The sequence below is a fragment of the Stegostoma tigrinum genome, chromosome 11, assembly GCF_030684315.1.
Source record: "Stegostoma tigrinum isolate sSteTig4 chromosome 11, sSteTig4.hap1, whole genome shotgun sequence".
NCBI lineage: Eukaryota > Metazoa > Chordata > Chondrichthyes > Orectolobiformes > Stegostomatidae > Stegostoma > Stegostoma tigrinum.
This window is the reverse complement of record NC_081364.1, coordinates 2,548,432-2,573,410: the sequence shown is the minus strand read 5'-3', so window position 1 is coordinate 2,573,410 and position 24,979 is coordinate 2,548,432. Positions and strand designations below refer to the sequence as shown.

Below are 24,979 nucleotides of genomic sequence, written 5' to 3'. Positions count from 1 at the left end.
CTGATGTAATTGTTGGCAAGCAGGCCTCCTGCTAGCCCAGTGTTGGCTAGCAGCATTTGTTACTTCCCACTTTCTCTTTTAACCTTTTCCTGTGTGTGACCTTAGGAATTCCACAAAGGTCTCAAAATCACCTGCACCAAGTGCAGTCATCTCATTGTCTGATATCACAAATTGCTGAGCTCTGTAGTTTTTGTTTTTGCCTCAAGAACCCATGAAGATGACCGGAGGTTTGTCTGTCCTGTGGATGGCTGTGGAAAATCATTCACGAGGGCGGAGCATCTGAAGGGTCACAGCATCACTCATCTTGGGACCAGGCCATTTGTTTGTCCTGTGGAAGGTAGGTCTGAGCTAGTCTGACTGGAATTAGGAGCTGTACTTTATTGAAGTCCCTTGGAATGAAAAGAGCAAACAAGTGCTTGAAAACCTTAGAAAAGATATCCAGTGGTCTTGTTAGTGTGGAAGCAAGTTTTCAAACAGGTGTGTGATGGAATCCCCTCCACCTGCTTGGATGGGTGCAACTGTTGAGCTGAATATTGGCCAGGACTTAGAGGAAGGAATTCTCCTGCATGCACAGGGGAAATCTTTTATATCTATGTGAGGGGGCAGAGAAGGGACTCAATTTAACATTTCATTTAAACAACAACATCTTTAACGCTGCACACTCCCTTGGTAGGTTTTGGGCTTGAAGCTTGACTTGGACTACAGCTTAGTGTTCACATTGGGATGAGACTGCTATTTGCTCCACCACAGCTGACTCATGATAGCTTGTACATTTCCTAAGTAACTGGACTTCAAAGTAAGTATTGTGAAAAGAGCTTTATAAATGTTGTTTGTCATCTGGTATTCACCCAGTTTTATTTCAAATTTTTAGATTTCAAGCTCTAGTTGTATTAATGGATTTGAATCACCTTTGTAGCACAACAAATGTATGATCCATTAATGTCCCCACCTCCCCTCTGGCATATACGCATTTTGGAAGTAATATCTTTATAAAAACTAACCACTAGAGTCAGATTGCAAAAGTGGTGAGTCATGGGAGAAGTGAAAACAAGAATAGTGTCAGCACTAAAGGTTATACCTATCTGTGTAATCCAGAGGGTGGGGAGGATGTGGCACTCTCTGATACAGGCTGTGGTTGAGGTGTACCATGTTGATACATTTAAGGAGAAGCTGGATAAGCAGGAGTGAGGAATAGAAGGATAAGGCAATATGCAGAGGATTTTGGAGACACTTGTGTAGTGTATAATCATATGAATCACTTGTTCCTGTGCCGTTTGTGCTTTTTTTAAAAAAAATGCTCATATTAAAGTATTGGAATTGTGGGATCTGTTCTCAGGTTGATGGTCTTTGCATAATGTAAATTACTTCTATGCTCAGGTTGTGAAGCTCGATTCTCAGCACGTAGCAGCCTGTACATCCACTCCAAGAAACATCTAGAAGATGCAGAAAAGGTGAAAACACGCTGCCCTCTGTCCAACTGCAGCAAACTCTTCAATTCTAAGCACAGTATCAAGACCCACATGATGAAGCAGCACAATATTAGCTCTGGTAGGGACGTCTCTACACCTCTGCTTTAAATTTCCATAATACTTGATAACCATTGGCCACTTGGCGTGATTCTGGGAATTGTACCCTCTTGCTGGCCTGTTTCAATGGCTATCCTAATTCACACCTGTTAAAATCTGATGATTTTGAAGAACTGTAGAGGGATGGGGCTTCTACTCCTTTGGATCCTACAAGAAGCAATCTCGTCAGTTTTTGGCCCTGAGGGAAGGATCTTGAAGTTGTTTCGATGGCTGTCCTGAGTGTTCAGAGTGTGGACAGCTAGGGCTACATCTGTTGATGTGATAATGGGAACTGCAGATGCTGGAGAATCCAAGATAATGAAATGTGAGGCTGGATGAACACAGCAGGCCCAGCAGTATCTCGAGCACATTCTAAAGAATGGGAGGAGGAGTGGAAATGGTTTGCGACTGGGAGGTGCAGTTGTTTATTGCGAACCGAGCGGAGGTGTTCTGCAAAGCGGTCCCCAAGCCTCCGCTTGGTTTCCCCAATGTAGAGGTAGCCACACCAGGTACAGTGGATGCAGTATAACACATTGGCAGATCCGCACCCCAAAACCAGCCCAGTTTTTCCCCTCCCCCCACTGCACCACACAACCAGCCCAGCTCTTCCCCTCCAACCACTGCATCCCAAAACCAGTCCAACCTGTCTCTGCCTCCCTAACCTGTTCTTCCTCTCACCCATCCCTTCCTCCCACCCCAAGCCGCACCTCCATCTCCTACCTACTAACCTCATCCCACCTCCTTGACCTGTCCGTCTTCCCTGGACTGACCTATCCCCTCCCTACCTCCCCACCTATACTCTCCTCTCCACCTATCTTCTTTTCTCTCCATCTTCGGTCCGCCTCCCCCTCTCTCCCTATTTATTCCAGAACCCTCACCCCATCCCCCTCTCTGATGAAGGGTCTAGGCCCGAAACGTCAGCTTTTGTACTCCTGAGATGCTGCTTGGCCTGCTGTGTTCATCCAGCCTCACATTTCATTATCTACATCTGTCGATGTTGCCTAGAAAGTAGCACTCAGAAGTAGCCTTGGCACTGCGTCATTACACACATTGTCTTGTTTAAAGTGCTCCCTAATGTGTTAGTTGTTTGATTTGCTGGAAAACTGGCTTCAGCAGATCATAGGTATTTAGCAAAGAACCAGGGCTTCCTATGAAATGAAATATTATTCTGACATAGTGAAAATCTGGAAGTTGCTGCCTAGATAGTGATAGAAGTGGAGTCAGTTGTAACTCTAGGATGCATTGGACAAAAAGTTAGAAAGGAAATATTTGTTGGGCTTTGGGGAAAGAACAGGAGGGGTGGGATGAATGGATAGCAAGGTTACAATGGGCTGAAGGGCCTCCTTCCTTGCTTTGATTCTTTGGTTTTAAATAGAATTGATAAGGTCCGCACTGAATTGACAGATTTACCAGATGTTTCTGTTTCAGATTTATTCTCTCAGTTGGAAATGACGGGCTCCTTGACCCCAAGCAGTGAGCTGACCAGTCCGAGCCAAGGTGACCTCAGCAACATGGACATTGCCTCACTCTTCACCACTGCCCCAGTCAATCCGGTCAGCATCTCGCCAGATGTGTCACTAGTGAGCTCTGGAATCCTGACAATCGATGCCGCATCTGTGGGATCCAGTCTCGGAGGAGCGGTTTCTGTTAACAGCAGTGCCATGGCGCAGTCCTCAGACCCTCTTATTGTAGCCACTGCAGACATGTCACATACCATAGACAACGCTCTGGGCCTCACTACTGGTGTTTTGCAGACAAACAGCTTGAATTTGGAAGGTGTCCAGCCAGTCAGCACGGAGGGCCTGGGGTCCCTGAGCTCCCTGTCAATGAGGTCTGCAGGAAGCTGTCAGGACCTGCAAGGCCTGTCATCCAGTGGAGCCCTGACTCCTTCCAGCAGCCTAGGGGCCAGCCACGTCCCGGAATTATTAACTCCAACTAAAGTGGAACGGCACATGCTGAGTGTGTCTGATATGATGAGCCAGCAAGAGACAGGCAAGGTGGTCACTCAGTTTGTGTTCTCGAGTTTAAACCCTACGACCGGCAACTTCGGCACACAGAAAGAATTAGAGTTAAACATGGTGTCTTGCTGTCCCTTTTTGGTAAGTGTCGGTAATGTTACAGACCATGATCATTTAGAACCTGTGCTGATGGGGTGTGATTGACTAAGGGTGGGTAGAGGTTCATGTGGAGAATAGGTGCAGTGAAATTTAGTTGGGCTGAATGGCATGCTTCGGTCTTTTAAAATTATGCATATACCTTCAGGCTTAATTAAAGTAGGAACAGGAGCAGGCCTTGAGCCTGTTCCACCATTCAGTGAGATCATGTGGCTTAACTCCATAATGGGGGAGACGACCGTTGACCGTTAATCCAGAGATCTAGGTAATTTTCCAGGTTCAAATCCCTCCATGGCAGATAGTCGAATTTAGACTCAGTAAGAAATCTGGAACCAGAGTCTAATGATGACATGAATCGTTGTCAGAAAACCCATCTGGTTCACTAGTGTTGAACAAAAACAGAAGTTGCTGGAAAAGCTCAGTAGGCCTGGCGGCATTTGTGAAGAATAAATCAAAGTTAATGTTTCAGGTCTGTTGACCCTTCCTCAGAACCTGTTCCAAGGAAGGGTCACTGGGCCTGTCCTTGTTGATGCTGTCAGGGTCATGGGGTGTCTGCCTTCCTGATTTTTCCCAGCAGTGTGGCAGTAATCTCTTTGACTAGGTCATTGTTTGTGGATGTAAATAGTGCTGTTACATCTAAGGGATACCATTATCTCATCCTCCTCTATTCTGCTTGGCCTTGATGTTGATGAATTGAGAGGAGTGGGTGGAGTGGGTAATGTTGTCAACTAAATATTTCTGTTTTCATTGTAGTTCTTTGACTAATCTATATGTTGGTGTGCATGGTAGTGAGACAGTGGGTACCTTAGGGTGACTGTAGAAGCAGGGCGTGTTGGATCCCTCTGGCTTCATTTTTTGGTAATCAGTCTTGCTGATGTCTCCCAAGCTGTGCAATTTCTTCAAGGTTGTTGTGATCCGATTACCTTACCGTGGTGTTGGGTCTATCGCCATCTGTTAGTAGGTGTAGGTACCTGCCAGTATTGCATTGGCTTTCTCAATATATTGAGCTCTATTAAGGATTACTGTCATTTGTCCTTTGTCTGCTGGTAGGATTACAATGTTTCTGTCTTTCTTGAGTGTATCCAGGGCTTTCTTCTCTTATGTGTTGAATGTGTTCCACTTACTTTTCTGCTCAGTGATGAGACTGTCATCTATCTGATAGTCTGTTGTATTTCTTCAAGTTCGTTGCTTTTCAGTGTCGATTCCTGGCTGCACTGGAAGTCGGTTCTTTGGGTTTCTCTATTTATACTTCAGCCCATTGACTAGGTTGGTCTTCTCAGTGTCTGTAAGTGGTCAGTCTGAGATGCTCTTGATTCATGTTTCTGTGTTGTTGTTGTGAGTGAGCTTGGATAATTTGTCTTGTAGGGCTATTATTTTGTTGTGTAGTGATGGCTTGTTCCTGTGTGGTTGTCTATTCTTGGTTGCGTTTGCAGTACAGAGATTTTTGGCGCACAATTTCCTGCATGTATTTGTGCAGGCAGTTGTGGGCATTGTTAATTGTAACCCTTATCATTCTGCAGCCATTCTGTGCAGCTGTCCTCCATGCCTGTGGATTGTTGATAGGTGGTTTATGTTTTAAGCTTTGTGGTAGTATCTGTTTTCAGAGGCATTCATGTGGGAAGTATAGTTGTTCGCAGGTTACGCTCAGATGGATGGTACTTGTCTCCCATCTGTGGGCCAGTTTAAGGGTGTTGTGTCAGTAGGTATTTAAAGTTTTTGATAAACACATTGAACTGAACCCGATATACAAACCACTGAGGAACAGAACTGGAAGTAAGACCGATCACCCCAGCAAAGTGAGGCATATGAATAACAAGCAGGACAGAACACCAACAGTTCACCGGAGACGCATTGACGATGTTACCTAGCAGGGCGACGAAACGTCTGCAATCAAACACACCAGCTCGGCGAGCATGTCTACAACCTCATCCGCAACCTGAGCTACAAATCTTCTCAAGCTCTAAAACTCTTTCAAGTTAAAGACAGGTGGCGACCAGAGTTTCACATGTATACAGAAAATAGTAAATGCACAAGAGGGAAAAGCAAAGTAACATCAAGCCATTAATTGCAAGATGCAAGGTGGCCATTCAACTCGTTGTGTACAGGATAGCTTGTTGCGGAGAAATCCAATCAATCCCATTCCCTGTGTTATCCCAGTAGCCTGGAAAGTTTATTTGAGTAAATTTGGAGCTCTCTTCACAAGGCAATTAGAGTCATTGAACATAGAAATAGACACTTCAGTCCAACTCATGCATGCCAATCAAAAATCCCAATCTGATGTTATCCCATTTGCCAACATTTGGCCTGTATCCAATCGATTCTATTCATGTACTCATCCAGGATCCTTTTAAATGTTAATTGTACCAGCCCCCACCACTTTTCATACACATACCACCCTTGGGTCCTTTTTTTTGGAAGCTTCTCCCTCTCACCCTAACCCTGTGCCCTCTAGTTTTGGACCACACACCCACGCCCACACAGACACACAGGAAGGTGACCATGGCCATTCACTCAACCCATGCTCCTCATGACTTTATAAAACTGTATAAGGCTCCCACCCCCCCAACCAGATCTCTGACACTCCAGGGAACAAAGCCCCACCCCATTCAACCTCCCCCTGCAGCTCAAGCCCTCCAGTCCTGGCAACTAATGCTTTGAAGCTGAGATTGACAGATTGTGTTTTCTTGTTAACCAAAGCTTTTTAGGAATAAGGGCTACATATGATGCTATGTCATAAATCAGCTAAAGTCTCACTGAATGGAAGAACAGGCTTCAAGATAAATAACCTTCCACTGTTCCTATGCTTTGTGTCTGCAGTGGAGTTTGAACTCACGCTGTTAGGACTTGCATGCAAGAGTAGCAGAATAGACATAGAAAATTAAACAATTCTGAAATTATGGGACAATAGTATCAGAAACTGTTTTTCAGTACAACATTTATCTTTGCTTGCATTGAGTGTTTATTAAGACTGCCTGCACATTTTGCCCTGTTTGCTTTCAATTTGTTAATGTTTAAAATGTTACGTAGGAAAGTGGGGGATCAGCTCGGACAGATTACAGGGCTATACAGCTCGCTAAGAAGAAGAAACAGAAAGGAGCTGGAGGCAGCATCGGTAAGAACTGTCCTTCAAAACTAACTGCGAGATGTTTTCTGTGTCTCCAATTCCATGTCTGCTGAGATAGTAGGAACTGCAGATGCTGGAGAATCTGAGATAACAAGGTGTAGAGCTGGATGAACACAGCAGGCCAAGCAGCATCAGAGGAGCAGGAAAGCTGATGTTTCGGCCGTACACCCTCCTTTAGAAGTTTCTGAAGAAGGGTCTAGGCTGGAAACGTCAGCCTTACTGTACCTCTGCTGCTTGGCCTTGCTGTGTCCAGCTCTATACTTTGTTATCCATATTTTCTGTGATTGTTTGCAGCTTTATGTTATTGTTTCTCCTTCTTTCCCTGTCCTCAAGACCGCCATCACCATTGTTATGTCCCTGAGCCCCACACCCGTTGCTTGGTAGCAAGGTGTTATTAGAAGTGCTGTTTGCACTGTAAGTTAACCAACTGCATGAAGTGACTCACGTTTACCAAGGAAAGACTTAATTAAGTAGTGCTTTTGTGATTGTTATTATCATGTATGAAATGCGGCAGCCAGTTTAAGCAAGGCAAAACCACATAAGACAGCAATGCGCACAACATGACATTCAATGATCTGGAGTGACTGATAAATATTGACATGGGTACACGAGAGAACTCTCTTTTCCCAGCACCCCCAACTTCCACAGACATTAGAGCCAGCATTTGACCCACATCCCCCTCAAACCCTTTGTATTTATGTACCCATCCAGGTATCTTGTAAATGTTGTAATTGTACCAGCCTCCACCACTTTCTCTGGCAGCTCAATGCATACATGCACCAACCACTGCATGAAAAATTACTCCTTGTGTCCTTTTTAAATCTTTCCCTCTCTCACCTTAATCCTATGTCCTCCAGATTTGGACCCCCCCCCCCCACCCCCCCCCCCACCCTACAGAAAAGGTCTTGGCTACTCAGACATGGGTTATTTTAACACACAATGTTGTATTACTTAATTGTCATAATGTAATGAAGCATCCCAGGATGCTTTGGGTTCTGCTGAGGCTATTTAGTTGCTGACCTCATTGCGGTTTTGATCCGAACGTGTGCAAAGAGCCGAACTCCGGGGTGAGCTGAAAGTGACTGCGTTTGACCGAGTATGGCGTTAGATGGACTACACCCCACAGCTCTAAAGGAGACAGCTGAGGAGATTGTGGAGGCATGGTGATGATCTTTCAGAAATTGATGGAGCCAGGAAGGGTCACCGATAGCTGGAAAATAACTAATATAACGGCCCTATTTGAGAGGTGAGCAGAGGGGGTGGTGAAGAAGACAGGAAATTATGGGCCAGTGAGCCTGACCTCTGTCGTTGGTAAGATTTTAGGGTCTGTTCTTAAGGATGAGACTGCAGGGTGCAGGGAAGTGCATGGTAAAATAGTGTTGTCAGTGTGGATTCATCAAGGGGAGGTCATGCATGACAAGTCTGTTAGAATTCTTTGAGGAGGTAACAAGCAAATTAGACAAAGGGGAGCCAGTAGACATGATTTCCAAAAGGCTTTTGACAAGGCGCTGCACAACACACTACTAAGTAAGGTAAAAGCCCACTGTGTTCGGGGCAAGCAACTGGCATGGCGTGGCTGACAGGCAGAGAGTGGGAATAGAAGGGGCTTTTTCAGTATGGCACCCAGTGACTAATGACGTTCCATAAGGGTCAGTATTGGAACCATAACTATTCACATTATACATTAGCGATCTGGACAAAGGAACTGGGGCACCGTTACTAAGTTTGCAAGTGACACAAAGATGAGTGGAGGGACAGATAGTGTTGAGGAAGCAGGAAGACTGTAGAAGGACTGAGAACAGGGTAGGACAGTGGGTAAAGCATTGGCAGATGGAATACAATGTGGGAAAGTGTGCAGGTATACACTCTGGTAGGAAGAGTAGAGGCGTAGACACTTTTCTAAATGGGGAAAGGCTTCGGAAACCTGAAGGACAAAGGGACTTGGGATTTCCTAAGGGTGACGTGGAGGTTCACTTGGCAGGTAGGTAGATAACCGCAATGTTAGCATTAGTTATGAGGTGCTTAGAATACAAGATCAGACATGTTCTATTGAGGCTGTATAAGGCTCTGGTCAGACCACATTTATGATATTGTGAGCAGTTTTCGGCTCCATATCTAAGGAAGAATATGCTGACATTGGAGGGGGTCTAGATGAGGTTTATAAGAATAATCCTAGGGATGCAGGGCTTGTCATATGATGAGTGGTTGAGGACTCTGGGTCTGTCCTTGATGGAGTTTAGAGGGATGGGGGGTATCGCATTAAAATTTACAGAATACTGAGAGGCCTAGATAGGTTGGATGTGGAGAACATGTTTTCATTAGTAGGAGAAACTTGGTCTAAAAGGTGTAGCTTCAGAATGAAAGTATGACCCTTTGGAACTGAGATGAGGAGAAATTTCTTCATCCAGAGGGTGCAACTCATTGTTAGAGAGGGCTATAGAGGCCAAATCATTGAGAATATTTAGGACAGAAACAGATGGATTCTTGCTTAGTAAGGGAAACAGTGATTACGGGGATAAGATAGCCAATAGGTTACTCAAGACCATTTTCCTATAATCGAATGGTGGAGCTGATTTGTTGTCCAACAGCTTATTTCTTCTCCTGTATCTTAGAGTCTTATCGAGGAATCAATGAAAATTGTGATTGTGGGGTGGAAGGATGTTGTGGTGCGGTGCAGGATCTCTCTGCTGGTTGGAATCATACCTGGCGCATAGGAAGATGATTATGGTTGTTGTGGGTCAGCATCTCAGCTCCAGGACATGTCTGTGGTGATGCTCAGGGTAGTGTCTTAGGCCCAGCCATCTTCACCATTTTCAGCTGCTTCATCAAAGGTCAGAAGTAGGGATGTTCACTAGGATGTAAGACGTTTAGCACCATTTGCAACTCCTCAGAAACTGAAATCGTCCACGTTCAAATGCAGCAAACCCCATACGATATTTGGGCTTGGAATGGTGGATGGCAAATAACGTTAGCAATGCATGCCAGGTAATGGCCATCTCTGAAAAGACAGAATGTAACTGTCACCCTTCATGTTCAGTGGCATTGCCATCTTTGAATCCTCCACTATCAGCCTCCTAGGGGTTAATGTTGACCAGAAACTGAACTGAACAAGCCATATAAATACTGTAGACCTCAGTGGTTCAAGAAAGCAGCTCACCACCACCTTTTAAAGGCAGCTAGGGACAGGCATTAATTGCTGGCACGGCCAGCGAAGCCTACGTCCTACGAATAAAATTTGAAAATTCACTGATTAATGGGCAGCACGGTGGCTCAGTGGTTAGCACAGCGCCAGGGACCCAGGTTCGATTCCACCCTCTGGTGACTGTCTGTCTTTGTGGAGTTTGCATATTCTTCCTGTGTCTGTGGGTTTCCTCCGGGTGCTCTGGTTTCCACCCGCAGTCCAAAGATGTGCAGGCTAGGTGGATTGGCCATGTTAAATTGCCTGTAGTGTTCAGGGGTGTGTGGCTTTGGTGGGTTATAGGTGGACAGGCCTGGGTAGGATGCTCCAAGGGTCGATGTGGACTTGTTGGGCCGAAGGGCCTGATTCCACGAGCTATGAACGTAAAGAAAGAGGGTCAACAGACCTGAAACATTAACTCTAATTTGTCTCCGCGGATGCTGCCAAATCTGCTGAGCTTTTCCAGCAACGCCTTTTGATTTACAGCATCTGCAGTTCTTTTGGTTTTTTAAAGAGATACCATGACAGTGATCAAAAACTTCATCAAAGAAATAGGTTCTAAATGATGTCTTAATCAAAAGAAGGAAATGTAGCTCTCCCAAGATGGAATTCCAGAGTTCAGAGCACTTTTTGATTGGAAACATGTGTCAAGAGATGTGAGGGATGCATACTGTAAAACTCTGTGAGGAGAGTGCAGTTGGCTATTTCCTCCTTCCCGTCGTCTGCTGCTCCTCCATCCACCAGCTTCCCTGCTTTCCGGGTGCTAATTCACCAATTTCTTCCTTCACTCATTTTAAGAGAATGCCAATGGTGCTGTACAAAGTAAAAAAACCAACAGGGGACAGTCCACTCCATCTGCTGCTGTGAGCCAGAACAGTCGATTTGGTAACGTTATAATGCCTGCTGGTGGCCTGACTATCCGTGACCCAACTACAGGAGCACCCTACGTCCAGACCCAGCTATTGCAGGTAGGATTTCTCAGTTGTTGAAAGTATGAAATGCAGCAGAGAACAATGGAATACTTAGGTCTTTGGACCAAGCTATGGGACTATTTTATGTAAGTCTCGGTTTTTGGAATTCTTAAGTAAACGTATAATGGTTGTGGTTAAAATTTCATGCTGAGCTTTATTGCAGAGGGATTTAAATAGAAGTGTGAGGAAGTCTTGCCACAATCGTATAGGGTTGATGAAAAAAAAGTTAGAATAAAGGGGATAACAAGGTTTGGAGCTGGATGAACACAGCAGGCCGAGCAGGAAAGCTGAAGTTTTGGGCCTAAACGGGAGCGTTTTCAGGATGGCTGCCAGTAACTAGTGGAATCCCACAGAGATTATAGTGGGGGCTGTAATTATTTACAATGTACATTAGTAAGCTGGATAAGGAAAATGAATGTACTATTACTAAATTTGTGGATTGCGCAAAAAAAACACGGTGGTACAGCAAATAGTGAGAATGACATGGAGTCTGCAGAGGGATAAACGTGGTAAGCAAGTGGACAAAAATGATATAATGTGGGGTAATGCAGTTTGGCAGGAAGAATGGAGAAGTTGAATATTAGTTAAATGGAGAAAGACTTTGGAAAGTTCCAGCGCCACCTCGTGCAAAAATCACAAAAAGCTAATGTACAAGTTCAGGAAATTGAGAAGGCAGATAGAATGCTGGCTTTTATTTCAAAGGGAATGGAATATAAAAATAGCTAAACCTTGCTAAAACTGTATAAGGCATTAGTTAGAATGAACTGAGAATATTGTGAATAGTTTTGGTCCCCTTATCTATGGTAAGCTATACTAGTATTTCAGGCTGTCCACAGGAGGTTCACTAAATTGATACTGGTGTGGAGAGGTTGTTTTATGAAGTGTGGTTAGTAGGTTGGACGTGTACTCATTGGAGTTCAGAAGAATGAGAGCAGACCTTATCAAAAAGCTCAAGATTCCTAGAAGTTTCGACAGGGTAGGCGTAATTTTTTTTAGCATTGTGGGAGGCTCTGGAACCAAGGGGGACAATCCCAGAGTGGGGAGGTCACTCAGTTAGGACAAATATTTGGAGGAATTTCTTCTGTCAGAAGATAATAAATCTGTAGAATTCTTCGTCACAGAGATCTGTCGAGTCTGGATCGTTAGTAAATTCAAGGCTGAGATAGGTGGATTTTCAATTAGGAAGGGAATTAAGGGTTATGGGGAAAGGTAGGAAAGTAGAGTTAAGAATTGTCAAATCAACCATGATATCATTAAATGGCTGTGCAGGATGATGGCCACTTCTGCTCCTATGTCTTATGATACGGTCTACATTTATATGGATGGTAAAGCTGTCTTGGGAGTGGCCCAGTAAAGATTCCCTGCATTGATTGTTGGAATGAATCGCGTTCTGTGATAAGAGGTTGTCTAAATTGGTATTACATTCTCTGGAGTTTAAACAACTAACTGATGATATTGAAAGATGCATGATTCTGAAGGTGCCTAACAAGTTAAACATTGCCTATTTCTTCTGATGAGAAATTTAGAACAAGGTGCAACCTCAGGATTAGGGGACAATTAGTCACCACTGGAGAGGTTGTGTAACTTTCGAATTCTGTTGTCCCGAAAGTTGTGGAAGCCAAGCAGATGAGTATATTTCAAAAGACATTCTGTGGGAAGGTGATGGCCTCATGGTATTATCATTTAGCCTATTTATCCAGAGACCCAGGTAATGTTCTGAAGACCTGGGTTCAAATCCCACCATGGCAGATAACAGTTTGGAGTTAAGATTACCTTTGTCAATTGTCCCTCTGGGCAGTTAGGGGTAGGCAGTAAATGCTGGTCTAGCCTAGAAGAGAGATCATAGAACACTGCAAAGTAGCAGGATCTTCAGGTACAGCAAGTAACACAAATGTTCCAGATCAAGTGGCACTAGCATCTTTGTATGTTTTCATGCACCCAGATGTTCATCAGAATAATTCTGCCTTAATTGAGTAATTAGATTGGATAGAAATTGGACGGAGGGAGTTTGAATGTGGGTGCGACAGGTATAGAAATACAAGGGAGCTGTTGGGAGATGTGTTGAGGATCCAAGATTAGATTGATGGCTGGGCAGAAGCTTTTGAGGGCTAAAGGTGTTAAAGATTTTTTTATAGGAGGTCGGTGAGATATTTATGAAGGAGAGGGGAAATTTGACTGCTGTGTGAATTGTTTGTCAGCAAAAGGACAAGGAAATGTTGAACGAACAGAGGGTCTCGGCAACTGGTTCAACATCAGGGGCTGGTTGGGGGGTGGAGAATTTCAATTAAGTTGCCTGTTACTCTTCTAAACTCCAGCAGATACAATCCTAGCCTGTCTAACCTTTCCCTGTAAGACAAACTATATATTCCATTAGTCTAGTAATTGAACTGTTTCAAGTGCATTTACGCCCATCCTTAGATAAGGTGCACAGTATTCCAGACGTGGTCTGTCCAGTGTCCTGCAATACTATGGTCTGACATGATCCAGTCTTAGACTGATTCAAGGAATGCCTATGCCTCCAGAGAGACTGAGTGAAGTGTCAGAACGTGTCTCCAGAATTAATTAGCATTAGTTTGACCATTTTTATAAGGCAGCAGTAAAGTTGAAAATTCTGTTAGCCTTTCCTAATTTAATATATAACAAAAATCTGAATCAGCTGAAATTGCTTTAAATAATTTCTAATCTCCCTCGGTTTTCTTCAAAAGAAGTTTGGTTTCAATTGTTTATAGTTTACAATCTATAATACTCTTAATGAAAAAAACTTCCACTTGATTCCATTGCGACATGAAGCCACAGTGTAAAATCAGTAGCGGACCCTGTGATACAATCAAGAATGTTCCAAAGGTGAATCAAAAAAATTCAACAAATAATTTTGAGAATATTAGGGCTCAAAATTAGACTTTGATTTTTCCATTTCTCAGCTGTGAGGTAAAAGTTGCAGAGTTCACTTTTATTACAACATGCATGCACTGGGCTTGAAACACATTGACACCCATGGTATCACAGAAGAAATTCAGAAGTTGCAGGCATCATTTTTGGCAGCTGAAGAGCAATTGGAACTGTTATTGATGGTCTCTGTTTAAGGATCCAAATCATAAGTTATATCAACTAGATTTTCAAGCTCTCTAATGTCCTACATAACCAACAATTTTGACAAGATTCTCTGAAGGTTGCCATTGGAGATATGTAAAAATTACTTAACTTATTTCTTGTGGAAGAAGCAGGTCTCTCTTAGCTCCAAAACAACAGCAATTATATTAATAATACTGTGCTATCTCCTGTTTCCCCACTGTCCTGTTAGTATGCAACCACACCGCACTTCATTCCAGCCCCACTCTCCACCTCTACAGAAGTTACCTGATGGCCACCTTCCAGCTCCCAAGGTGGCCAGTCATGCTCTGGACCTGACAAGCCAGCTAAGTTATTAGGACATGCAGCTTGCCAGCTTTATAGTAATGAGATCTGAGGAACAAATTAGTTTAAATTCTGAATAAGCCTCTTCAGGTGTGCCTTGCAGCCTGCCTTGACATTCCTCACATTAGGTGTTAATCCATTTCCCTTCTCTATAAGCAATTGCTTATAGTATTTCTTTTTGCGGTATTTTATCTGAATTTCTTTTCCAAGTTTGAATATGTGACTTACTGCTGGTTTATTGGTGGTGCAATGTCCATACTGAGCAATGTTATCCTAGAAGATGTAGAATTAATTCCTAGTCGGTGTCATGTGGGTGATCTCTGCAGCTTATTAGTAGGAATGCTACATGCCTCAGAGTGAATTACCTAAGTGTGTCAGGGTCAGGCCAAGCTATGTTGCACACTCACCTGCAACAGACCCCCAGGCAAGAACAGCACTTTGCTATGGAGCACAGCCATGGCAAGAGTTTCGACTGAGAGTCTTTTAATATGGGGATACATTTGCATTCACCGATATCGCACAATTTTGGCTGACCAGGAGACTCTCACCACCTGCCACAGTTACGTTGGGAAGATTTTTGCAAGTTGATCGGCAACTTGTTTGGCCACATTATGAACACACATTCTCTGGCCCTTCACTCCCACAGTGGAATTCAAACGTAACCCTTCTGGGTCAAAGGCAGGGATGCATTCACTGCAGCACATGTTCTTAAGCTCACAGTTAAGCCACAGACACTCACCATTTAGATATACACAATAAAGAACGACTGTTGAATCACTATAACTGCAGCATCATACATTAGACACCGGTCATGTCCACCACAGAAAAAGGATTTGCATTACTTCAGAGTAAACACTGGAAAACATATCTTTCACTCAAAATGAATTTGGGAAATATTCACTATGAAGCAGATGCTTGCTATACAGTATATTGTCGTATACTGCATTTAGCGCTTAATTGAAATCCAGGTATGTTGAAGCTGGTATTATATGTATTCAGTGGTGTGTATGTTTGACATTGTTTTGACAGACAATTTAGGCAGGCATCCAGGCCTGTTTAACATTAGCTGATGTGGGCTTCGGAAACATTTTGAGTGCATTCCGACCGAAATCCAACCTTCACTTGTTATAGTTTACCCATAATGCACAATCCTTGCCAGTTGGCAAACAAAAATAGCTGGATGGATCCCCTTGACATTGTATTTCCTCCAACATAACACCTCCCTTGCAGCAGCTGTCTGACAACAAATGGGGAAGACTAATGACAATTTCTCTATTGAATTTGTTCCTGTTTTAATTTTGCCGAGTGCCATTTCAGTGTCCATGTACACAGATCCTTGCAAATTACCACCCAGGTTGACAAGGCTGTTAAGAAGGCACACCAGTGTTTTAGCTTTTATTAATAGAGGGATCGAGTTCCAGAACCAAGAGGTTATGCTGCAGCTGTACAAAACTCTGGTGCGGCCACACTTGGAGTATTGCGTACAGTTCTGGTCACCGCATTATAAGAAGGATGTGGAAGCTTTGGAAAGGGTGCAGAGGAGATTTACTAGGATGTTGCCTGGTATGGAGGGAAGGTCTTACAAGGAAAGGCTGAAGGACTTGAGGTTGTTTTCGTTAGAAGAAGGTTGAGAGGTGACTTAATTGAGACATATAAAATAATCAGAGGGTTAGATAGGGTGGACAGGGAGAGCCTTTTTCCTAGAATGGTGACGGCGAGCACGAGGGGGCATAGCTTTAAATTGAGGGGTGAAAGATATAGGACAGATGTCAGAGGTAGTTTCTTTACTCAGAGAGTAGTAAGGGAATGGAACGCTTTGCCTGCAACGGTAGTAGATTTGCCAACTTTAGGTACATTTAAGTCGTCATTGGATAAGCGTATGGACGTACATGGAATAGTGTAGGTTAGGTAGGCTTCAGATCGGTATGACAGGTCGGCACAACATCGAGGGCCGAAGGGCCTGTACTGTGCTGTAATGTTTAATGTTCTATGTTCTATGTTCTAATATTGTTACAGTACGATAACTTCTTAATATGATGGGCTCAGGGTAGCTAGGCTCATGTCTATGACAGATTTTTAATGGGCTTTTTGGAAGCTTTCTCGCTGTGGGAGCGGGATCTCCATTGAATGTTTCAGGTGCTTCTCTTGATGCTATTGCTTTGGATTGTTTTTGGGTAATGACTGATTTCAGTTGTGAGGTTCGGTGCTTTAGTTGAAAATTTTGAACTTATTTGCACCAGTTGTGTTAACAGGATTCTTGAACCATGGACAGGTAGCAATGAAGAGAAGCTTTTCAAATGGGAGCTGTATTTTTGGAATAGACAATAGCAAGGAAGATGGAGTGGAAGATTGCAACCATATGAAAGGTTACGAGAGAGTATCGAATAAAATGTCATCGGATCAGCCAGAAGGACACAGAATGAGGGATATACTAGCGAGTTTTGAGAAGATTTGTAGCTCAGGTTGAGTTTCTGGATGTGAGTTTGCTCGCTGAGCTGGAAGGTTAGTTTTCAGACGTTTCATCACCATTCTAGGTAACATCAGTGGGCCTCCGAAGCCTTCTGCATTACTGCCTCTGCTAAGAACCCTGATATCGGGGATCCCATGGGTGTACCGTTGGTTTGTCTGTAGGTTTTGTTATTGAAAGTGAAGTGGGTGGTGAGGCATAGGTCCACTAGCTTGATGATGCTGTCCTTGCTGATGAGGTTGGGGGTGTCTGGTGTATGTGTCTTCGATTCTTCTAATAGTGTAGTCAGTGTTTGTTTGGCCAGGTTGATGTTGATGGATGTGAACAGGGCTGTTACGTCAAAGGAGACCATTATTTCATCTTCTTCTATCTTGGTGTCTTTGGTGTTCAGGAATTCTTGGATGGAGCGAATGGAGTGGCGTGAGTCTTCTACTAGGTGTTTTAGTCTTTGGTGTAGTTCCTTGGCTAATCTGTAGGTTGCTGTTCCAGGTAGCGACACTATGGGCCTGAGGGGGGCTCCTGGTTTGTGAATTTTTGGTAGTCCGTAGACGCGTGGTGTGTTGGATCCATCTGGTTTCATTTTTTGGAAGTCGCTCTTGTTTAATTCTCCAGATTTTTGAAGTTTTTTGAGTAAGGCTGTGGGGTCGGGTCTATCGCCACCTGTTGGTAAGTGTCGGTATCTGCTTCACCGGAGGCTCACTGATGATGTTACCTAGAATGGTGACGAAACGTCTGAAAACTAACCTTCCAGCTCAGCGAGCAAACTTATATCCAGAGGGATATACTGTTTGATTTGTTAAGTCTGATGGCAACAGGAATCTTGTGTGATTTTACCTGAAGAGTTGCTGTTGGTTTCAGTGAACGTTTATTTAACAGTGGGACATCATTTTGAATTGAGGATGGGGAAATCTAGAACTGTTGCTGAGATTCCCCGTTTACAATTATACAGACAAAAACACTGCAATCGTTTCAGAAGTTGTTAATTGAAGGGATTGTTTTGATGAATGGGCTGAATGGCCACATTCCATTGGTTTGTATCTTCTGATTTATTTATGCTATTAAATGTTTTGTTTTAGGATGATCCATCAGGTGATGGGGACCTGGCTTTCCAGCTCTCAGCGCAGTCTACAGCATCGCATTCACAGCTCACTGTTGATCTTCCTGTTAATATCCTACAGGTACTACCCTGCAGAGATATTAGTTTTTTTAAAATCTCTTGGATTGCACTCCTTTATAACAAAGAGGTTAATGGGGAGACATAGTGCTTAAAATGAACATATTCAAGATTATCATTCCAAAGGAATTGAATGAATACTCAAAGAGGAAGAATTTGTACAGCCAAGTAGAAAGCGCGGAGGAGTGAACCAATCCAGTAGTCATTACAAAGCGGCAAAAAGGCCCAGCAGGCTAAATGCCCAAGTGGGTTGTAATGTCTGATTCTAAAACAGGTTGTCTTTATTCATATTTAATCTAAAGCTGTTTGTTGTTGGATCCTTTCATATCTTTTAAAGTAGCTTCAAGACTCGCAACAAGATTACACGGTGATCCAGCCTTTATTACTGGACTTGATTTTGGCCCCTATTGCTCTAGCATTAGAAGTCCATCACTGCTTAAATCACCAGGCAATGCTTCATTTCCTCCCAGTTCTCATTGACTGTAGTTTGTAAGGGCACCCTAACGTCACACTCTGTCAAATGGTGCCTTGATGCCGACTGCTCCTCACCTCTGGAATTCAGCTGCTGTGTTTTGGTTTGTTTCAACCAAGACTGTAATGAGCTGACTGTCCCTTGTAGAATCCAAGCAGGGAGTATGAATGGCGAGGTAGTAATTGGTTAGACTGTTCTTTTTTTAATTAAAAGGACATAGCTGGGCAATTTTCTGCATTAGATTGAAATATAGAAAATAGGAGCAGGAGTAGGCCAATTGGCCCCTTGAGCCAGCCGTGTTGTTCATTGTAATCATGGCTGATCATCCAGCAAAACTCTCTGTTTTCGCTTCCTTCCATCGGTTCATTTATTCTTAAGAACAGAGAATTTTGTTAGTGCTGCTAGTGTTTGTATGTATACTGTGATAACTTGACTGGTTGTACAGTACAACCCTTCTACACTGCAGCCAGATAGTGTCAGGGTCCAGAGTTGTTAATGTATTCAGTACATTGAGCTCTTCCTTGGTGTCCCATGATGTGAATCAGATTGATTAAACACTGAAATTTCTAATGGTGGGGGAGGTGCTCAGGTGGAAGCTGCAAAGGATCACCTACTTGGTACCTCTGGATGTAACTGTTGCAGATCCTTTGTCATTGCTCTGTTGTGCTGGACTCACCCACGTTTGAAGGTGGGGTGTTTATGGAACCTTCTCCGTGAAGGGAAGAGGAATTTGCAGGGTCGATACTCTATAACTATGCTTTTGTCATGTATGGTCTGTTGTGTTTTATTCCTGTTTGGTGTAGCTGAATGACTTGCTGGGTTATATCAGGAGGAATTTCAGAATCAAACTAAACCAGAAATTGCTGGATAGGCTCACCAGGTCTGGCTGCATCTGAGAAGAGAAAGTAGAGTTAATATTTTGGGTCCTGTGACCCTCTTCAGAACTAATGATAGCTAGGAAAAGTTTGGATATATGCTGAAGGTGAGTTTTGGAGGGGGGTGGGTGAGGAGTAAATGATGGTTGGAGACAAAACCCAGAAAGAGGGAAAAACAGTTGGACAAACAAGGGAATGAGTAAAGGCCAGCCTAAGAGAATCAGTAGCTTCTAATGGGGACCATTAGTGGCTGACAATGGGATGGTTGTGGTAACAACCCATGTGATGACAGAGTCTGGAATGTGGAGATTGGTCAAGGACATGGAAAAAATTATTGAACTCAGTAGGAGTCCCAAAGGCTGCGGGTTCCCGAAGTAAAAACTGAGGTGCTGATCTTCTCTAGAGCACTGCAACAAACTTGAGACAGATGTTGGCCAGGTGACAGGGCAGTGTGTTAAAGTGGCAGGCAGATGGAAGCTCAGGGTCTTCTTACGGACATGACGTAAGTGGCCTGCAGAGTGGTCACTCAGTCTGTGTTTTGTCTTCCGAGCTTAGAGGAGACCACATTATGAGCAGTGAATACAGGTGAGTTTTGAGAAGATTTGTAGCTCAGGTTGAGGTTCTGGATGTGAGTTTGCTCGCTGAGCTGGAAGGTTAGTTCTTAGACGTTTCGTCACCATTCTAGGTAACATCATCAGTGAGCCTCCGACGAAGCGCTGGTGTTATGTCCCGCTTTCTATTTATCTGGTTAGGTTTCCTTGGGTTGGTGATGTCATTTCCTGTTCTTTTTCTCAGGGGATGGTAGATTGATTTGGAGCCAGTGTGTTTGTTGATGGAGTTCCGGTTGAAATGCCATGTTTCTAGGAATTCTCGTGCGTGTCTCTGTTTGGTTTGTCCTAGGATGGATGTGTTGTCCTAATCAAAGTGGTGTCCTTCCTTATCTGTATGTAAGGATACGAGTGATAGTGGGTCATGTCGTTTTGTGGCTAGTTGATGTTCATGTATCCTGGTGGCTAGCTTTCTGCCAGTTTGTCCAATGTGTGTTTAAAAACAGAATTCCTAGAAGCATGGCATTCCAACCGGAACTCCATCAACAAACACATTGATTTGGAGCCCATCTACCACCCCCTGAGAAAAAGAACAGGAAATGACATCACCAATGCAGGAAATGACATCACCAACCCAAGGAAACCTAACCAGATAAATAGAAAGCGGGACATAACACCAGCGCTTCGTCGGAGGCTCACTGATGATGTTATCTAGAATGGTGACGAAACGTCTGAAAAGTAACCTTCCAGCTCAGCGAGCAAACTCACATCCAGTGAATACAGTAGATTAGATTGAGTGAAGTGCAGGTAAATCGCTGCCATACCTGGAAGGTGTGTCTGGGGGCTTGGATAGTGAGGAGGAAGGAAGTAAACTGGCAGGTGTTGCACCTTCTGCGGTTGCATGGGGAGTTGCTTCGGAGTTGTTGAGAATGGAGGAGGTCTGGAGCGGAGTGTCCCAGAGGCTGGCAGGGGAGGAAATGGGAATGTAGATCAAGTGGTAGCTTTCTGCAGGAGGTGGCAGAAATGGCAGCTATTTATCCTGCATGTGTTATGTTCTTCGCACACTCCCAGTATATCCTTTATTCCTTTCCACCTCATCTAGCCTCCTCAAATATATCAGTGCTATTCATTTTGACTGCACTGTTAGAGTGAGTTCCAGTCTTTAGGCAAAGAAGTAGGTACTGTATTCCATCTTGGATTTATTATATTAAACAATTTAAAATTATTTATTGACTATCTTCTATTTATGATCCCTTATTTTCAACTCGTTAAGCGTAGAGACATTTCCTTTATGTTCCTCTGATTCAACCCCGTCATAACTTTCAAGATGTTTGTGGTGATGGACCTCTGCTTTTTATTGTGGCTGCAGAAGGTCTAAACATAAACAAAGTTGTTGGAAATGTTTAGCAGATCTGGTAGCATCTGTGAAGAAAAAAAAGATCAGAGTTAATGTTCTAAGGAAGGGTCACTGGACCCAAAATGTTAACTCTGATTTTTGCTTCACAGCTGCTACCAGACTTGCTGAGCTTTTCCAGCAACTTTGTTTATGCTCCTGATTTACAGCATCCACAGTTCTTTTGTTTTATTTTTAAAGCAATCTAACATGTTCAGTACGGTGTTTTATATAAATGTACAGGTACAGGTATAGTATTATTGTCAGTAACTGATGCTTTGCTCGGTACTTGCAGGAACCTCATCCGTCAGCTGAAGATGACAGTGCTAGCAGTTCCCAGTTTACTGGCAGCACTATAAACCTTCAGGACTTGGAGTGATAAAGCTTAGACAAAATGACACACTGGTTCCATTCTAGCTGATAAAATTTGCACTTTCTACAGAGTCAGGCATGGCTCAGGAACTGGCTGGTTCACGTTGTGGATTTGGAGTGTGTCGGGTTGTTTGATGTTGCAAATTGCTCAATCGGACATAATGGGTTTGACTGCAGTGATACAAGTGCAATTTCCTCAAGATCACAGGCTGCGGCTCCACACCCAGAATCTGGGAGCTAACTAAAATATAAACCTCAAATTTTACAACCTTTGGAATTGTTGGTATGGAGAATATCTGCTGGAGGAACAAGGAAAAGACTGGCACATTGAATGACTCTGGGTTAAAGCTTCCTGTTTTACAAAGACACCTTTATGGGAAAAGGCTGCAATTCTAATTTTAAGAGGGCTGTATAATTTGAAATCACTTCCCTCAGGTGGAGAGAGAGAGAGAGGGTCTGCAAATCATTACTGCCCCTCATCTAAATACAAATTCTCTCCTTTATCAAACATGGATGGGTTCTACAGGTGTGGCTGTGAAGGTAACAAGGTTTAACTGTGGTCTCTAATTGAGACTTGTGCATTGAATTTTTACATTTCCTCTACATTGCCTTAACAGAGGGTGGCCAGGGTTCAGCTTGGGATAGAATATAGCATCTCAATAAAACTTGCTGGTGCTATCTGATTACTGCTGTTCCAGGCTGAGCTGTCGGATCTCTAAATGACATTACTGTAGCACGGTGTGCACAGTATACAGAGCCTTGTTCTTTAGTTTCACTGCAGAGATTTTGAAAATGAGAATTTGTTGAGCGTCATCTGGGATTCACTTAGAAGGAATCCTGCATCTGTTTTAAAGTGGAAATGGCAAGAAGTCAGTGAGATATCTGGAATCCCGAGGTTGACTGAGAATGGGTTGTGCAAAAATGTCTGCATCTTCTTCTGGGTGAGAGTCTAGGAAGTGTGTCTAATGTTCGTCTCCTGGATGCATGAGAGTAGGGAGTGTGTCTAAAGTCCATGTCTTGGATTGGTGACTAGTGAATGTGTCTAAAGTCTGTCTCCTGGTTGAGTGAGTCTATGGAGTGTGACTAAAGTCCGTGTCCTGGATGGGTGAGTGAGTCTACAAACATACTGTGTTCTTCGGACAGTTTGTCAGGGAAAGCAAACATTTTGCTGTGGCAGCTCAATCCTCACAAACCTCGTCTCCTTAACTGAAGTTTAAATATGTATATTTTAAATGTTTTTATATTGTACAGTATGTATATTTATTTATTCTTTTGTACATTTCTAAAGAATATTTGTTGAGAGGAGATTTTGAGAGAGCAGAAATGGTTGAATTTGCACTCATTTCTACTGCCTTTTCATAAATTACACACTGTGTTGGGGCAGTGAAATTGGAGGGGGGGGGAATTAGTTTTTAACGGTTTGTGCTTTTACTGAACGTTAAATCTCAGTGAAGATAGAAATGGATTCAGACGACTTCTAACTTTACAATTAAACTTTTGGGAGGGGGAGTGGAAACACCTCCCCGCTTCCTACTTCAATGATCCAGGTTCCTACTCGTGTAACTCTGTTACAGACAGTGTATGTTCTGTGTACAACTGCAATTGTTAAAACTCCTTAATCCCTAATGGTCTGGTTAATGCTTAAGATTTTGAAAATTAACAGAACTTCCTACAATATGTTTGTCTGCATTTAAAGGTTGAAGCAATGTGGCCCCATCACATGCAAGGCAGCAGATTTATATTAAAAATAAATAGAATTTTGACTCTTGGCTCCAGTTATTGGCCCTTCATTGGCAGTTTAGCTGTTTTTAGTGAAACATTTTATTGCAAAATAAGATACGGATTTTTAAAGTTTCAGTGCCATATTTTAATTATTCCCTGCTTTTTCTCTCAGGTAGTTATCTACTTATTGATCCATTGATTAGGTGGAGTGTTCCGTTCAGTATATTTGAGGCTCGTCCAAAGTAATGCAATTTAAGAATTATATTTCAGTTTTTAATTAAACAACAGAAAATAAGCTCATTGTTGCAAATCCAACCACTAAGACTTGGTCTGACAGTGGAGAAAAGTTTGTCAAATCTGATCACATTCTGATCAATGTTAGATAAAGAGAAAGTTTGTTACAGTTACTAAGCTCCTAGAGTTTGGTGGTGCTAACTTTAAATAAATGGTGGCACACAAATTAAATTGGTTACAAGTGTGATTGAGGGAAACTAAAGATGATCAGTTGAGGAAAGTTTATGCTGAACTGCAAAGAACGGTGTGGATTCTGTGGCCTGGAGGAGAATCAATCTACAGCATAGGAAGGTTGTTAAAATAATCTAAAACTTGCATGGGTTATCATGATTAACACAACAACAAAGTTTTTTTTTCTCAAAGAAGAAGGTAATTTGGGCCCTTTAAAAGCAGCTGTAGATAATTTAACAAATGGAAATAAAGAATGGTAGGCCTGTAGAATAACTTCAGTCATTTTTCGCAGTTGAGGAGGTTCATACTCCAGGCAATCCTGGGAAACTATTAACATGACATAAACACTGGGATTGATTCAGTAAACACAAGCAAGAAAGCCATATTAGGAAAACATAATGGTACCAAAGATGGACAAATCCCAAGACCTGATGGTTTCCAGCCCAGAGTTTTAAAGGAAGTGTGTGAGGAAATTGAAAATGATGAAGCTATGGTCTTCTGAGGTAGACCAGATTCAGGAATTGTCCCCTTAGTTTGGAACATTGCAAATATACTTCCACTACTTAAAAGTGGGAGAGAAATGAGGACATTACAGACCATCACATTTAATGCCTCGTATAGTTATTGGAATCTAAAATTCAGGACTGACTGAGCACTTGCATAAATTGGAACTGATTTGAGAGAGCCAATAGGGCTTTGTAAAGGGTAGGTCATTGCCTAGCAAATCTAATTGACTTTTCTGAGGATAAAAATACAGGTGGTAGACAGGAGCGTCCATGGATGTAGGTCAGATGTGTTTTCAGATGTCTCCTGGATAATCAGCTGATAGCTAAAAATTAAAGCACCAGGAATTGAAGGTGATTAATTGATCAGGTTAGATGATGGATTAGCAGCAGAAGACAGTAAGGATAACAGGCAACTATTTCAATTGGGAAGAAGTTACAAATGATGTCTATGCTGTATGTATCATAGCCTTGGTTGTCGCTGTATTTTAGTAAGGGAGGCTACAGTCATCCATGACTCACTCCACTGGGCTGGCCACGTGCTTAGGAAGTCTGAGTTCCAGCTGCCAAAAACAGATCTTTGCCCAGCTCAAGAAAGGCACTCCAACAAGATGAGGACAAA

At 42.9% G+C, this 24,979-nt stretch overlaps 1 protein-coding gene across 1 annotated transcript in view; it reads left to right on the top strand.

Moving 5' to 3' along the window:
• The window catches only part of si:dkey-156n14.3 (zinc finger protein ZXDC), a 29,831-nt gene extending 6,395 nt beyond the window's left edge, over positions 1-23,436 (top strand). Inside the window, exons 4-10 of the mRNA XM_059649697.1 lie at positions 207-337; positions 1,378-1,548; positions 2,994-3,664; positions 6,707-6,791; positions 10,780-10,949; positions 17,910-18,011; positions 21,591-23,436. Of these exons, the coding sequence (XP_059505680.1) occupies positions 207-337; positions 1,378-1,548; positions 2,994-3,664; positions 6,707-6,791; positions 10,780-10,949; positions 17,910-18,011; positions 21,591-21,674 (1,414 nt within the window). The 3' untranslated portion in view covers positions 21,675-23,436. The remainder of the gene's footprint in view (positions 1-206; positions 338-1,377; positions 1,549-2,993; positions 3,665-6,706; positions 6,792-10,779; positions 10,950-17,909; positions 18,012-21,590) is intronic.
• The last annotated feature ends 1,543 nt before the right edge of the window (positions 23,437-24,979 follow it).